Here is a 17,917-nt window from a genome sequence, read left to right as displayed (position 1 = left end):
GATGCTTTCCCAATGGCGCTGTTTATATCCGGCGAAACCAAAGTCACAAAATGCTCGTAGCTTCCGGTTTCTTAGGCCATAGAGACGATTGGAGCCATTCTAGTCTCAGATCAGCTCTATGGTCAGCTGGCAGAACCACCTGCTGCATTCTCACATTCCCTGGTGGGGCAGGAAAGCCAGAGAAATCCAAATCCAATCACAGAGGGGACGCGCGCATTCGGGCCCCTACCCGCGCACGCAAGCCATGTACACCTACAGCGATTTGCACAGCCGAGCCAACCTGCCGTAGAATAACTGCGGAAGCTGGTCGGCAACTGGTCAAAGAGGAAGTAAGGTGCTGCCTTTTATTTTTTCACCCCTGACCTGCAAAGTATAATGTACTAGTATGCATGTGCGCCGGAGCCGCTGTGGCCGTTCCTTCAGAGCGCATTTGCCCCTGATGCCATCAGCTGCACATGCAGTAAATATGTCCTAAAGGGTGCATGTTTAGGAGATATTTGCAGTACCTATAGGTAAGCCCTATTATACGCTTACCTATAGGTACAAAATATGCATGGAACTTTACCTCCACTTTAAGATCACTTTAAGCTGGCCATACTCGGATCAAAAATCAGTCCAATCAGCACGTATGGCTACTGTGGTTCTACCAAACGACTTCTGTTCAATTGCCTTGTTGAGCATTTTTTTCCAATCAGCGCTGCAGGCTATAGAATGCAGTGCTGATCTGTGTATTCTGTTAGCAGGGAAGTCTCCCTGCTGTCAGAATATAAATACACAGCAGGGAGGATTCCCCTATCCACCTTGATTGTGTGGTCAGGGGAAAGTGGGTCACTTTTTTTTTTTTTTTTAATTTAACTCGCTGGTTGAATGGAAGAATAAATAAAAGAGACCCATCTATGGCCAACCTTACTAAAAAGGAGAACCTGTTCACAAAGCAAACAATATGTTCAGCTTTTTTTAGCATTCACTGTTCAAAATGTGTTAACTTTGAACATCTAAAAATGTGTGAGGAAAATAAAAAACATTCTTTGTGCTAGCACCTGACTAAGTAAAGAGTACACAGCTTCACCATAATCACCAACATTCATTTGGAAAAGTGAAAATTCACTTTAACAAATAGGCCTAATGTACACGGGATGCTGAGGTTTAAAAACGCCCGTTTTGCTGCGTCTGCAAGGCGCGTTTGCGTCTAGGAGCGTTTAAGATAACATAGGACCCTCCCAAAGCCCAAAAAACAGTATTTAACCATTTCAGCCATTCTGTGAGACCAGAGTGAGTAGCAGCAGCTGAGAGAGCAGGAATGTACTTGTATCTACCTCAGTTTCGGTGCTTTTACTATGGATCCCATAATGAGCATGTGTGAAGAAAAAATGCTAATTATTTTAATATATTTAATTTTTAAATTGCAATTGATTAGTATGTTTTTTGTTTATTTTTTTTTTATTTTTTTATAAGCTGTATATGTAATCATTTTTTTAATTTATTTTGTCTTTTTTATGCAAAATTTAATTGCAATTTTTTTAATATATTTAATTTTTTAAACTGCAAATGATTATTAGAATTTTTTGTTTAATTTTTTTTTTTAAAGCTGTACGTGTAATTTCATTTTTTTTATTCATTTATTTTGTCTTTTTTATGCAAATTTTAATTGCAATTTTTTAAATATTTTTAATTAACCCTAACCATAAGCCTAACCGGAAACTAACTTGTTCTTCAAGGGGAAAACCCTGACTATAACCCTAAACCCTAATGGGAAACCCTAACCCCAACTTGTTCTTCAAGGGGGAAACCCTAAGCATAACCCCCTAACCCTAATGGGAAACCCTAACCCCAACTTGTTCTTCAAGGGGGAAACCCTAACCATAACCCCCTAACCCTAATGGGAAAACCTAACCCTATATGAACATAGCAAGCAATTACAAGTTTTTAATTTTTTTTTTTTTAGTGTTTTTTCATCATTTGCTATCATTTTTAAGTTTTGTAACGAAAAAAAAAAGGGTACCTGTAAAAACGCTTATAAACAAAATCACGGCAAAACACCCATACCGCGTTTAGCGTCTGAAACTTCGGTGTCTGAATTCATTTTTTTGCCTTCAAAGAAAAGCCTATAAAACGCAACTGCTTAAAAAAACGACAGTAAATGAACCTGTGTACATGTACACATAAGATAACATTGGATGAGTTCAGGGGCAGCTGAAAAAAAAAAAAAAAAAAGCATCGAACTGCCCCTGAACGTCCATTTACCAGCAGCAGTGTACATGAGGCCTTAGTTCTTTAGCGAACCAACTTTCTGTTTGAAATGAAATGAAATTAAAAAAAAAAAAAAAAAAAAAAAAAAAAAAAAAGGGGGTTGTTGGCTAAATGTACACAATTTAATTGGTAGTTGGGATATCTCCATATCAGGTACATTGTAATTAGTGTGAGGGTATGTATGTAAAGAGAAATACAGAAAGCTGTCCTTTTGGGGAAAGTAAGCAATGCACAATTCGCACTTTCATCTCTGGTGCTTCTCTACATATGTACAAAATTTTAGATCCCACTTCTGTCCATCCACTCTCCAACCCAGTGCTCTGCTCTTGGTCCCACAGAAGTCTATGGGGATTGACCCATCTGTAGCTCAGAGTTTGTCCACACATGCGGCAAAGGGTGTTAAAACCATGTGGTTGAGCTGTGGTTTTATCACCTGCCTCAACCAGGGCAAGCAGCTGCCACTCAGGGCTGTACACATGTTGTGGCAGAAATTAAATAGCATGTCTCATTCGGTGGGCATTACCGTTGCCAAACACGACCCATTCAAGTCTACGAGGCTGCGCAACATTGGTGTGCAATGCACACATTTTGTGGCACGGTGGTATACCGTTTACATGGTTAAATGAGGCAGTGAAGGGATGACATATTGACTCCTCACTGCCTGTGAAATGCCCTCTGATCCACTGCGGATTGCTTTTCAGGGGAGGCAAGGGCTGCTGCACATGTGAACGAGCCTAGAGAAAAGTAGAGAAAAACAGGAACAGGATACCATGGAGGAAAGAATAGTTTCTACACGGGTCTTACCACTTCTCTCCCCTCAAACCAAACTGCAGCTATCTGAGTCTCTTTAGTAAATACTGGTCCCACACAAGCCGTGGTGCATGGGCTGAATGAGAGTCACTTCATTCCCCTTATCCATACTCAACAGCAAGGATGGAGCAATCTCCCCTGCTGGCTACCGTATTCCCAATCATGTAATCACTACGACTGCCAGTCACAGCTATTACGATTGGGAGCCCATGGAATGCATACCTTTGGCATCACAAATTTTTCAAGGGCCAGTTCACATAGTCTGGAAAGGGTTAAAGCCAAACTCCAGGTATAGATTTTTAGTTGCATATTTAAAGTTCATGACAGCAGTTCCTCTCCTCCACAGGCACCATCACATTAACATTGGGGCTCCATCTGCAGATCTGTGAAGGACTAAACTACAAATCCCATCTTCCGTCGCGGCCGATGGCTTGTAGTGCTCAATGGACTAAGAGGACTGACCAGCATACTCACAGTCCATTGATACTTCCTTCAGCTTTCTAACCGGAAACCTATACAGGAGGTGAAGGCAGAGAGCTGGAGAAGAGTCTGCAGGAGCCAGACACTGATCGCGTGTGCAATGCTTTGCAGGCTCCTGTAGGAGGCAATCATAAATGCACATTTCTTTTACTACAAAAATACTTAGCACTTATTTTTTCCTTAAAGGTGAACTTAGACGTAAGGATATGTCATACCTGTGTGACCAATCACCAACAGAGATTCTCCGCTTCCACAGTGGTCCAGCAGGTATGACATATCCATACTTACATTGATCCAACCTGGACTGCTTCAAGTGTGAGCACCCCTCAGCTGCAGCAGCTGTCACCCTTTCAGAGTTTGACAGGCAGCAGGCCGGATGGTTTCCTATACTTTCTACCGGCACCTAAATGCTGGAGCCTCATACACTAAGGCAAAAACACCCAGTGTACATGAGGCTCTGGCATTTACAGGTGATACTCAAAAAAATTAGAATATCGCGCAAAAGTTCATTTATTTCACAAATACTGTGATACTGCAACTTAAAAGATGAAACTAATATATGAGATAGACTCGTTACATGCAAAGCAAGATAGTTCAAGCCGTGATTTGTCAGAATTGTGATGATTATGGCTTACAGCTCATGAAAACCCCAAATCCACAATCTCAGAAAATTAGAATATTGTGAAAAGGTGCAATATTCTAGGCTCAAAGTGTCCCACTTTAATCAGCTAATTAAGCCATAACACCTGCGAAGGGTTCCTTTCGGTCTGTCAGTCTGGTTCAGTAGTAATCACAATCATGGGAAAGACTGCTGACCTGACAGTTGTACAGAAAACCATCATCGACACCCTCCATAAAGAGGGAAAGCCTCAAAAAGGTAACTGCAAAAGAAGTTGGATGTTCCCAAAGTGCTGTATCAAAGCACATTAAAGAGGAAGTAAACCCTCTGGGGAAAAAAAAAAAAAAATGCACACCCTGCAAGACAAAGGCATAATGAGCTAGTATGCATAGCATACTAGCTCATTATAAATGACTTACCTGAGATCAAAGCCCCCGAAGCGGTCCTCGTTCGGGAGATATGGCGACGGAGGAGGGGAACGAGGACCGCTTCGGGGGCCGCGATCTCAGGTAAGTAATTTATAATGAGCTAGTATGCTATGCATACTAGCTCATTATGCCTTTGTCTTGCAGGGTGCGCATTTTTTTTTTTTTTTTTTCCCCAGAGGGTTTACTTCTTCTTTAATGTGCTTTGATACAGCACTTTGGGAACATCCAACTTCTTTTGCGATTACCTTTTTGAGGCTTTCCCTCTTTATGAAGGGTGTCGATGATGGTTTTCTGTACAACTGTCAGGTCAGCAGTCTTTCCCATGATTGTGATTACTACTGAACCAGACTGACAGACCGTTTAAATCAGGGGTCTTCAAACTATGGCCCTCCAGTTGTTCAGGAACTACAATTCCCATCATGCCTAGTCATGTCTGTGAATGTCAGAGTTTTACAATGCCTCATGGGATATGTAGTTCCACAACAGCTGGAGGGCCATAGTTTGAAGATCCCTGTCCTAAACTGTGTAGGTTTAGGAGATATTTCTTGCACCTACAGGTAAGCCTTAATCTAGGCTTACCTGTAGGTCATAGTGGTCTGTAAGGGTTTACAACCACTTTAATAGAAAGTTATGTGGAAGGGAAAAGTGTGGCAGAAAAAGGTGCACAAGCAGCAGGGATGACCGCAGCCTGGAGAGGATTGTCAGGAAAAGGCCATTCAAAAGCGTTGGGGACTTTCACAAGGAGTGGACTGAGGGTGGAGTCAGTGCATCAAGAGCCACCACACACAGACGGATCCTAGACATGGGTTTCAAATGTCGTATTCCTCGTCAAGCCACTCCTGAACAACAAACAACGTCAGAAGTGCCTTACCTGGGCTAAAGAAAAACAGACCTGGTCTGTTGCTCAGTGGTCCAAAGTCCTCTCTTCTGATGAGAGCAAATTTTGCATCTCATTTGGAAACCAAGGACCCAGAGTATGGAGGAAGAATGGAGAGGCACACACTGCAAGATGCTTGAAGTCCAGTGTGAAGTTTCTACAGTCAGTGTTGATTTGGGGAGCCATGTCATCTGCTGGTGTTGGTCCACTGTGCTTCATTAAGTCCAGGGTCAACACAGCCATCTACCAGGAGATTTTGGAGCACTTCAAGCTTCCTTCCGCAGACGAGCTCTATGGAGATGCTGACTTCATTTTCGAGCAGGACTTGGCACCTGCCCACACTGCCAAAAGCACCAAAACCTGGTTCAATGACCGTGGGATTACTGTGCTCGATTGACCAGCAAACTCGCCTGACCTGAACCCCATAGAGAATCTATGGGGCATTGCCAAGAGAAATATGAGACACATGAGACCAAACAATGCAGAAGAGCTGTAGGCCGCTATTGAAACATCCTGGTCTTCCATAACACCTCAGCAGTGCCACAGGCTGATAGCTTCCATGCCACGCCGCACTGAGGCAGTAATTGCTGCAAAAGGGGCCCAAACCAAGTACTGAGTAGATATGCATGCTTATACTATTCAGAGGTCTGATATTGTTCTATATACAGTGGGGACGGAAAGTATTCAGACCCCCTTAAATTTTTCACTTTTTGTTATATTGCAGACATTTGCTAAAATCATTTAAGTTCATTTTTTTCCTCATTAATGTACACACAGCACCCCATATTGACAGAAAAACACAGAATTGCTGACATTTTTGCAGATTTATTAAAAAAGAAAAAACTGAAATATCACATGGTCCTAAGTATTCAGACCCTTTGCTCAGTATTTAGTAGAAGCCCCCTTTTGATCTAATACAGTCATGAGTCTTTTTGGGAAAGATGCAACAAGTTTTTCACACCTGGATTTGGGGATCCTCTGCCATTCCTCCTTGCAGATCCTCTCCAGTTCTGTCAGGTTGGATGGTAAACGTTGGTGGACAGCCATTTTTAGGTCTCTCCAGAGATGCACAATTGGGTTTAAGTCAGGGCTCTGGCTGGGCCATTCAAGAACAGCCACGGAGTTGTTGTGAAGCCACTCCATTATTTTAGCTGTGTGCTTAGGGTCATTGTCTTGTTGGAAGGTAAACCTTCGGCCCAGTCTGAGGTCCTGAGCACACTGGAGAAGGTTTTCATTCAAGATATCCCTGTACTTGGCCACATTCATCTTTCCCTCGATTGCAACCAGTCGTCCTGTCCCTGCAGCTGAAAAAACACCCCCACAGCATGATGCTGCCACCACCATGCTTCACTGTTGGGACTGTACTGGACAGGTGATGAGCAGTGCCTGGTTTTCTCCACACATACCGCTTAGAATTAAGGCCAAAAAGTTCTATCTTGGTCTCATCAGACCATACAATCTTATTTCTCACCATCTTGGAGTCCTTCAGGTGTTTTTTAGCAAACTTCAAGCGTGCTTTCATGTGTCTTGCACTGAGGAGAGGCTTCCGTCGGGCCACTCTGCCATAAAGCCCCAACTGGTGGAGGGCTGCAGTGATGGTTGACTTTCTACAACTTTCTCCTATCTCCCGACTGCATCTCTGGAGCTCAGCCACAGTGATCTTTGGGTTCTTCTTTACCTCTCTCACCAAGGCTCTTCTCCCCCGATAGCTCAGTTTGGCCGGACGGCCAGCTCTAGGAAGGGTTCTGGTCATCCCAAACGTCTTCCATTTAAGGATTATGGAGGCCACTGTGCTCTTAGGAACCTTAAGTGCAGCAGAATTTTTTTTGTAACCTTGGCCAGATCTGTGCCTTGCCACAATTCTGTCTCTGAGCTCTTCAGGCAATTCCTTTGACCTCATGATTCTCATTTGCTCTGACATGCACTGTGAGCTGTAAGGTCTTATATAGACAGGTGTGTAGCTTTCCTAATCAAGTCCAATCAGTATAATCAAACACAGCTGGACTCAAATGAAGGTGTAGAACCATCTCAAGGATGATCAGAAGAAATGGACAGCACCTGAGTTAAATATATGAGTGTCACAGCAAAGGGTCTGAATACTTAGGACCATGTGATATTTCACTTTTTTCTTTTTTAATAAATCTGCAAAAATGTCAACAATTCTGTGTTTTTTCTGTCAATGTGGGGTGCTGTGTGTACATTAATGAGGTAAAAAATGAACTTAAATGATTTTAGCAAATGGCTGCAATATAACAGAGTGAAAAATGTAAGGAGGGTCTGAATACTTTCCGTCCCTATTGTGCAATCCTTGTTTTATTGATTGCATGTAATATTCTAATTTTCTGAGATTGTGGATTTGGAGTTTTCATGAGCTGTAAGCCATAATCATCACAATTATGACAAATCACAGCTTGAACTATCTTGTTTTGCATGTAATGAGTCTATCTCATATTAGTTTCACCTTTTAAGTTATACTGGTGAAATGAATTTTTGCGCGATATTCTAGTTTTTCGAGTATAGCCTGTAGGTGCAGGCACACCGTCCAGCCCACTACCAGCAGACTGTGAAACTCTATGAGACGCTGACAGCTGCTCGGTGCATCAAGTAGTAAATACAGTTAGGGCAGTATTAGCCCAGGGAGGAATACTGTCCTAAACATACACTACTGTCAAAAGTATTGGGATGCCTGCCTTTACACCCACATTTAATGGCATCCCAGTCTTTGTCCAAAGGGTTAAATATTGAGTTGGCCCATCCTTTGCAGCTATAACTCTTCTGGGAAGGCTGTCCACAAGGTTTAGGAGTGTGTCTATGGGAATGTGTGACCATTCTTCCAGAAGCGCATTTGTGAGGTCAGGCACTGATGCTGGACGAGAAGGCCTGGATCGAAGTCTCCGCTCTAATTCACCCCAAAAAGGTGTTGTATCGGGTTGAGGTCAGGACTCTGTGCAGGCCAGTCAAGCTCCTCCACCCCAAACTCGCTCATCCATGTCTTTATGGACCTTACTTTGTGCACTGGTGCGCAGTCATGTTGGAACAGGAAGGGGCCATCCCCAAACTGTTCCTACAAAGTTGGGAGCATGAAAATGTCTTGGTATGCTGACGCCTTCACTGGAACCAAGGGGCCAAGCCCAACCCCTGAAAAACAACCCCACACCATAATCCCCCCTCCACCAGATGATTGGGACCAGTGCACAAAGCAAGGTCCATAAAGACATGGATGAGCGAGTTAGGGGTGGAGGAACTTGACTGGCTTGCACAGAGTCCTGACCTCGACCCGATAGAACACCTTTAGGGCGAATTAGAGCGGAGATTGCGTGGCAGGCCTTCTCATCCAACATCAGTGCCTGACCTCACAAATGCGCTTCTGGAAGAATGGTCAAACATTCCCATAGACACACTCCTAAACCTTGTGGACAGCCTTCCCGGAAGAGTTGAAGCTGTTATAACGCAGGTGTCCCAATACTTTTGACAATATAGTATAAGTACCACTAAGTGCACCGTCCAAACGCAGCACCCGTCAACCTCCCAGAGTACCTTCCACCCTTAGGCCTCCATAACACAGGCAGCACGCTATCGCTCCTCCAAAAAGTGATCCAGGATGCAATGCTTTTTAGGGTTCATTCACATTAGTGGTTGTGGGCAGTAAAGACACATTTTTACCATGTTCAACCATTGCTTCATGCTTTGCAGCAGGAATTATATCCGGTCACTTCTAGCAGGTATAGTCCTTGTTGAGCATGACCCATTCACGTGCACAGGGCCATTCTGCAAGCACCCTGTAACCGCGTTCAATGCACACTAGTGCAGGGATTGAGGTATTAAAGCAGGCGGTGAGGACACAATACAAATGTAAAAATGCTCTCCAAGGCTAGATTCACACTTGCACTCACAAAATTATTTGTGTTTTCGACTTGCAGGCTAGACCCAATACTCTTTAAACGCTTGCCGAACGACTCATGCTGATATACGTCGGCAGAAGGGCACGTACAGGCAGATTAACGTACCTGTATGTTGCCCTTTAGGAAGCGGTTTGCGGGCGCGCGCCGCCGCGACCTCCGTGAGTGTGACTGCAGGTCCCGCGGACTCGATGTTAGCGGGGATACCCACGGTCGTCTCACAGAGAGGAAGAACAAGGAAATGCTGATGTAAACAAGCATCTTCCCGTTCTTCCTAGTGACAGGACACTGATCACAGCTCCCTGTAATCGGGAGCGGTGATCAGTGATGTGTCACACATAGCCCCTCCCCCCCACAGTTAGAATCACTCCCTAGGACACACTTAACCCCTACCACCTAGTGCTTAACCCCTTCACTGCCAGTCACATTTACACAGTAGTCAATGCATTTTTAATTGCACTGATCACTGTATGCGAATGGTCCCAAAATCTCCCCAAAAGTGTCCGATCTGTGCGCCATAAAAAAAAAAAAAAAAAAGTATATATATATATATATTAAATAAAAATGCCATAAAACTATCCCCTATTTTGTAGACGCTATAACTTTTGCGCAAACCAATCAATAAACGATTATTGTGATTTTTTTTTTTTTTTTTACCAAAAATATGTAGAAGAATACATATCGGCCTAAACTGTGGAAAAAAAAAATTTTATATATTTTTTGGGGATATTCATTATAGCAAAAAGTAAAAAATGCATTTTTTTTTTTAAATTGACGCAATTTTTTTGTTTATAGCGCAAAAATAAAAACCGCAGGGGGGGATCAAATACCACCAAAAGAAAGCTCTATTTGTGGGGAAAAAAAAAAAGGATGTCAATTTTGTTTGGGAGCCACGTCGCACGACCGCGCAATTGTCAGTTAAAGCGAATCGCAAAAAGTGCTCTGGTCTTTGGGCAGCCAAATGGTCCGGGGCTTAGTGCCGCAGCACCATGTGAATCTGTGTGCAACAGTTTAAATAATTATATATATATATATATATATATATATATATGGGGTCCAGGAATTTATACATTTTTTTAAATTGAAATTAATGAACCTAGCCTGAAGAGTGGTCCAAACAAGAATTGCTTTTCAGCGACCAAAGCAAATGTGAACAAGCCCACATAGGAGATGCAAAAATGCATATTCATCTTTACCACGATTTTGCCGTGTCTGCGGTTTTTACAGGACATGTGACAAAAAACGCACTAAAAATGCATCTCGGGCGCGTTTTTGCTTTCAATGGTAAGGTGCGTTTTTGGGGCATTTCTATTTAGCTCCCCAAACATGCTCCAAAAAATGATGCAAGCAGGATTTTTTTTTACCACAACAGAAGCGCACCGCCCCAGTGTGAAAACATTCATTGATTTTAATGGGAGGCAATTTTCTTGAGCTTTTGAAGCACATTTTTTAAACGCTTGGAAAACTCAGTGTAAAAGCAGCCTAAAGCAAACACATGGCTCGCAGTAGCAAGATAGCACTATTCACTTGGATAGGCAACATTTAAGCAGCAGCACTGCCTGCTGAACAGTGTATGCTGTAAATTCTTCACTACACCATGGAGCAAAGCAACACACGCTACCCCCTCCAGCCGCCATTGCACAGTTCAGGGGGGCAGTCTGAGGAGCAGTAAAAAAGCCAACCACCTGTTTTACTGCCACCTATGAGAACGGCTTCTTAGCCATTTAAAATGTCACTAAACATCATACACTTTCCTCTACCTGCCATTTATATAACAAATGTAACACTACACTGTATGGCAAACACACACACAGATAAAATGTTACTTTACAACGTTACAATATATCTGATCACAGTCTGACTTTGCGGTTTTCTCTGTGAAATATTTATTGAAGAATACAACTGAGAAAAGAAAGAATTCTGTATCAACGTAATAACAGGTCCCAGCCATGTACAGGGCGTCCCAGTCGTGCATACTTTGTCCCACATGTTCCAGTCATGGATATGGCTTCCCAGTCGTGTATACGGCATCCGGTGCACCCCAGCCGTGTATGAGGCGTCCCAGCCGTGTATGGGGCATCCTATGTGTCCCAGTTTTGTATATGGTATCCTGCGCACCCCAGTTGTGTTTGAGGCACCCCAGTCAAGTATATGGCATCCTACATGACCCAGTTGTGTATATGATATTCTGCACATCCTAGTTGTGCATATGGCGTGCCAGTTGTGTATTTTACGTCCTACGGGTCCCGGGTGTTTATATGGCATAATATGGGGCCCAGTCATGTATACGGCGTCCTGCCCACCCCAGTCGTGTATGAGGCGTCCCGCACACCCAAGTCATGTATGCAGCATCCAATCGCCTATATGGCATCCTGTGCACCCCCGTCATGTATGAGGTGTCCTAGTTGTGTACATGGCATCCTGCGCACCCCAGTTGTGTATACAGCATCCTGCATGTCCCAATAGTCTATATGGCTTCCTACGCACCCCTGTTGTGTATACGACGTCCCACATGTCCAAGTTGTGTATATGACATCCTACGGGTCCCGGGTGTTTATATGGCTTCCCACGTACTCCAGCTGTGTTTACGCTGTCCTGCACACCCCGGTCATCTATGAGACATCCCAGCTATGTATACAGTCTCCTGCACATTCTAGTTGTGTATATGGCATCCTATGTGTCCCAGTTCTGTATATGATGTCCAGCGCACCCCAGTTGTGTATGAGGAGTCCCAGTCATGCATGCGTCCTACAGATCTGGGGTGTTTATATGGCATAATAATATTTTCAGTTATGTATGTGGCTTCTTGCGCACCCCAGTTGTTTATGAGGCATCCCAGCCGTGTATACAGCAGGCTGCATGTCCCTGTTCTGTATAATGCGTCCCGTGCACCCCAATCTTGTATTAGGAATCCCAGCCGTGTATATGGCATCCCATGTGTCCTAGTTGTGTATATGGTGTCCTACAGATCTGGGGGGGTTTATATGACATAATATTTGTTCCAGTTGTGTATACAGCATCCTACACTTCCTAGGTGTGCTTATGATGTCCTACAGGTCCTGGGTGTTTATATGGCACCCCAGTCTTGTGTGAGGCGTCCCGTGCACCCCCCCAGTCTTGTGTGAGGCGTCCCGTGCACCCCCCCAGTCTTGTGTGAGGCGTCCCGTGCACCCCCCCAGTCTTCTGTGAGGCGTCCCGTGCACCCCCCCCAGTCTTGTGTGAGGCGTCCCGTGCACCCCCCCAGTCTTGTGTGAGGCGTCCCGTGCACCCCCCCAGTCTTGTGTGAGGCGTCCCGTGCACCCCCCCAGTCTTGTGTGAGCCGTCCCGTGCACCCCCCCCAGTCTTGTGTGAGGCGTCCCGTGCACCCCCCCCCCAGTCTTGTGTGAGGCGTCCCGTGCACCCCCCCCAGTCTTGTGTGAGGCGTCCCGTGCACCCCCCCAGTCTTGTGTGAGGCGTCCCGTGCACCCCCCCCAGTCTTGTGTGAGGCGTCCCGTGCACCCCCCCCCAGTCTTGTGTGAGGCGTCCCAGCCGTGTATATGTCATCCTATGTGTCCTAGCTGAGTATGAGGCGTCCAAGTTGTGTATATGGCATTCTACGGATCCGGGGTGTTTATATGACATAATATGGGTACCAGGCATGTATACGGCATCCTGAACATCCCAGTTGTGTATTTGATGTCTTGCTGGTCCCGGTCGCGTAGCAGGCATAACAAGGGTCCCGGTCGCGTAGCAGGCATAACAAGGGTCCCGGTCGCGTAGCAGGCATAACAAGGGTCCCGGTCGCGTATTAAGAATAACAAGGGTCCCGGTCGCGTATTAAGAATAACAAGGGTCCCGGTCGCGTATTAAGAATAACAAGGGTCCCGGTCGCGTATTAAGAATAACAAGGGTCCCGGTCGCGTATTAAGAATAACAAGGGTCCCGGTCGCGTATTAAGAATAACAAGGGTCCCGGTCGCGTATTAAGAATAACAAGGGTCCCGGTCGCGTATTAAGAATAACAAGGGTCCCGGTCGCGTATTAAGAATAACAAGGGTCCCGGTCGCGTATTAAGAATAACAAGGGTCCCGGTCGCGTATTAAGAATAACAAGGGTCCCGGTCGCGTATTAAGAATAACAAGGGTCCCGGTCGCGTATTAAGAATAACAAGGGTCCCGGTCGTGTATTAAGAATAACAAGGGTCCCGGTCGTGTATTAAGAATAACAAGGGTCCCGGTCGTGTATCAGGCATAATAAGGGTCTCAGTCATGTATGAGGTATAATAAGGGTCCCTGTGGTGTATTTGGCACCCTGCAGGCACAACACAACACAACTTGAAAGCCACCAGCAGCACTTCCCTTGTAAATGATATGAAAACATTGGCAACTTATGAAGAAGCAGCAAAACGCGGGACAAGCATGGCGCCCCCATCCACAGTGTGACCCTGGAGAGCAGAGACTGGGCTGACCAGTTACCTGACTCTGCAGGCTGCCTGGAGCGGCTGGGCCCGGCCGGGTGAGCCATGCCGGCTGACAGTCTATGTGTCCTCCGAGCCTCGGAGCGGCCTCCTCACATCTACACACACTCTCCGCTCCGGGCTCCGCCTCTTCCGTCTTCTCACTGCCAACACCTCCGCTCTCCCCCCTCACACCAATCTCCACGTCAAGTAGTCCCTCCCTGACCCTCGTTCTTTTACCGCCTACGTCCCGATAAAACTCCCTCCTGACTCCCCCAGCGACGCGCACTCTCTATTCCAACGTTTCTGGTGGAAGGAATTCGATCATTTCCCCTTTGCCCTCTTTAGGTTTTAGGATCTAAAACGCTGGTATCCATGCGCGCGGTGATGCGCCTCGCCTCAGACGCTTTCTGCACAATAGAACGTGACGTAGTGCGGCGCTGCCTGGGGATCAGCTGAGCGCTTCCTGAGAACTACAATTCCCATGATCCCTTGTGAGGCTGTGGGCGCTCGGGAGGTTCATGGGAAATGTAGTTCCTCAGTCAGACACAGCGCGGGTTATATATAGAGGGGGTAGGTCAGCTGGAACCCCTGCATTGAAAATGCATTGAAAGGACATTGTGTAGTGCTAAATAGTAAAGAAAATAATAAAATCAGGAATCAAATTGTCAGTAATGGTATAAATAAAAATAATAATCATAATCTAGTTGCATATATGGGATCACATTCGTGTATATGGCATCCCCATCACGTTTATGGCGTCCTACATGTCCCAGCCATATATACCGCGTCCCAGTCATGTATATGGTGTCCTACATGTCCCAGTCATGTCCTGCACGTCCTTGTCATGTATATGGTGTCCTGTCCCAGTCATGTATACAGCGTTCTGCGCATCTTTGTCATGTATATGGTCTCCCAGACGTGTATACGGCATCCTGCGCATCCTTGTCTTGTATATAGTGTCCCAGCCGTGTATACGACATCACAATCATGCATATGGCATCCTGTGTGTCCCAGTTGTGTGTATATGGCATCCTGTCCATCCCAGTCTGTATATGGTGTCCCGTCCCAGTCATGTATACGGCGTCCTAGTTGTGTATATGGCATCCCCGTCGTGTTTACGGCGTTCTGCGCATCCTTGTCATGTATATGGTGTCCCAGACATGTATACGGCATCCTGCGCGTCCTTGTCTTGTATATAGTGTCCCAACCGTGTATACGACGTCACAATCATGTATATGGCATCCTATGCGTCCCAGTTGTGTGTATATGGCATCCTGTCCATCCTAGTTGAATATATGGCGTCCCAGTCGTGTATATGGAGTCCTCCACATCCTTGTCTTGTATATGGCGTCCCCGTTGTGTATACGGCATCCTGCACATCCTTGTCTTATATATAGTGTCCCAACGGTGTATACAACATCACAGTCATGTATATGGCATCCTATGTGTCCCAGTTGTGTGTATATGGCATCCTGTCCATCCCAGTCTGTATATGGTGTCCCGTCCCAGTCATGTATACGGCGTCCTAGTTGTGTATACAGTGTCCTTTGCGTCCTAGTTGTGTATATGGCGTCCCCGTCGTGTTTACGGCATTCTGTGCATCCTTGTCATGTATATGGTGTCCCAGACGTGTATACGGCATCCTGCACGTCCTTTTCTTGTATATAGTGTCCCAACCGTGTATACAACGTCACAATCATGTATATGGCATCCTGTCCATCCTAGTTGAATATATGGTGTCCCAATCGTGTATATGGCGTCCTCCATATCCTTGTCTTGTATATGGCCTCCCCGTCGTGTATACGGCATCCTGCGCGTCCTTGTCTTGTATATTTTATTTATTTCAGGTACTTATATAGCGCCGTCAATTTACGCAGCGCTTTTTTACATATTCATTGTACATTCACATCAGTCCCTACCCTCAAGGAGCTTACAATCTAAGGTCCCTCACTCACATTCATACATACTAGGGACAATTTAGACAGAATCCAATTAACCTACCAGCATGTCTTTGGAGTGTGGGAGGAAACCGGAGTACCCGGAGGAAACCCACGCAGGCACAGGGAGAACATGCAAACTCCAGGCAGGTAGTGTCGTGGTTGGGATTCGAACCAGCGACCCTTCTTACTGCTAGGTGAGAGTGCTACCCACTAGACCACTGGTGTCCCAACCATGTATACGAGGTCACAGTCATGTATATGCCATCTTATGTGTCCCAGTTGTGTGTATGGTGTCCTGTCCATCCTAGTTGGGTATACGGCGTCCAAGTCGTGTATACGGCATCCTCCACGTCCTTGTCTTGTATATAGGGTTGCCACCTCATCCCTTTAAAACTGAACACATATAAATTACACAGGTTCTGAGGTTGATTAAGGTGGTAATTAAACTCACTTGGTGCCTTATCTGCATTAAATTAGCCTCAGAATCTGTGTAATTCATATGTGCTCGGGTTTAAAGGGAGAAGGTGGCAACCCTACTTGTATATGGTGTCCCAGTTGTGTATTCACATAGCTCCCAACTGTCCCTGATTTTGAGGGACTGTCCCTGATTTGGAGCAATGTCCCTCTGTCCCTCTTTCCTCCTCATTTGTCCCTCATTTTGGTCTGATCTATATAGATGTATAGATTGTACAATTCTCCTTTAAGGGGGAGTGACAAGGGGTGTGTCCTATGCCTGCATACTTTTGCTGATAGGTGTCCCTCGTTCCCATCCCAAAAAGTTGAGAGGTATGTATACAGCATTCTGCACATTCTTGTGTAAGGATGAGCTCAGGCGTGTTCGCAAACAGCACGTGCAGAGCCTACCAGGAGGTCGGCACTGCGGAGTGCTAATCACAAGCAGTGAGACATTGTCCCAATGCGCGGTTGCAGAGATCGGGAAATGTCTCACTGCCTGTGATTAGCGCTGTGCAGTGCCGACTTCCTGGCGGGTTCAGCACGTGCTGTTTGCGAACACGCCTGAGATCATCCTTATTCTTGTGTATATGGCGTCCCAGCCATGTATATGGCATCCTGCACATCCTTGCCGAGTATATGGTGTTCCAGCTGTATATACGGCGCCCCAGTCAGGTATATGGCGTACTACGTGTTCCAGTTGTGTCTTGCATGTCCTAGTTGTGTATAGGGCATCATTGTCATGTATACGGCGACCTGTCTGTCCTTGTCTTGTATATGGTGTCCCAGTCGTGTATACGGCATTCTGCGTGTCCTTGTTGTAAATGTGGCGTCCCAGTTGTGTATACGGCTTTCTGTATGTACTTGTCGTGCATATGGCATCCCAGTCATGTATTCGGCTTTCTGCAGGTCCTTGTCTTGTATATGGTGTCCCAGTCGTGTATATGGCATCCTGCGCGTCCTTGTCTTGTATAAGGCGTCCCAGTCTTGTATACAGCGTCCTGCGTGTCCTTGTTGTGTAGTTGGCGTCCCAGTCATGTATATGGCTTTGTGCATGTCCTTGCTGTGTATATGGCGTCCCAGTCATGTATACGGCTTTCTGCAGGTCCTTGTCTTGTATATGGTGTCCCAGTTGTGTATACGACTTTCTGCAGGTCCTTGTCTTGTATATGGTGTCCCAGCTGTGTATACGGCATCCTGCGCATCCTTGCCTTGTATATGGCGTCCCAGTCATGTATACAACGTCCTGCGTGTCCTTGTTGTGTATGTGGCATCCCAGTCGTGTATATGGCTTTCCTCATGTCGTTGTCGTTTATATGGTGTCCCAGTCATTTATACAACTTTCTTTGCACATCTGGCGTCACAGTAATGTATATGGCATCCTGTGTGTCCCAGTCATATATGTGGCATCCTGCCCTTCCTAGTTGTGTATATGGCGTCCCAGTCGTGTATATGGCGTCCTGCGCGTCCTTGTCTTGTATATGGTGTCCCAGTCATCTATACGGCGTCCTACATGTCCTTGTTGTGTATGTGGCGTCCCACTCATGTATATGGCTTTCTGCATGTCCTTGTCGTGTATATGGTGTCCCAGTCATGTATACGGCTTTCTGTACGTCCTTCTCGTGTATTTGATGTCCCAGTCTTGTATACAGCGTCCTGTGCGCCCTTGTTATGTAAATGGTGTCCCAGTCGTGTAAACGACATCCTTCGCATTCTAGTCATGT

The 17,917-nt window shown here is 45.6% G+C and overlaps 1 protein-coding gene across 1 annotated transcript in view; it reads right to left on the bottom strand.

Moving 5' to 3' along the window:
* LOC141129299 (bromodomain and WD repeat-containing protein 1-like) overlaps positions 1-14,209 on the bottom strand; it is a 189,139-nt gene extending 174,930 nt beyond the window's left edge. The window contains exon 1 of the mRNA XM_073617246.1: positions 13,817-14,209. Coding sequence (XP_073473347.1) covers positions 13,817-13,865 — 49 coding nt within the window. The 5' untranslated portion in view covers positions 13,866-14,209. The remainder of the gene's footprint in view (positions 1-13,816) is intronic.
* Positions 14,210-17,917: the final 3,708 nt, after the last annotated feature.

The sequence above is a fragment of the Aquarana catesbeiana genome, linkage group LG02 (genome assembly GCF_042186555.1).
Source record: "Aquarana catesbeiana isolate 2022-GZ linkage group LG02, ASM4218655v1, whole genome shotgun sequence".
NCBI lineage: Eukaryota > Metazoa > Chordata > Amphibia > Anura > Ranidae > Aquarana > Aquarana catesbeiana.
The sequence above is the reverse complement of the archived record's forward strand: the minus strand, read 5'-3'. Positions and strand labels throughout refer to the sequence as shown.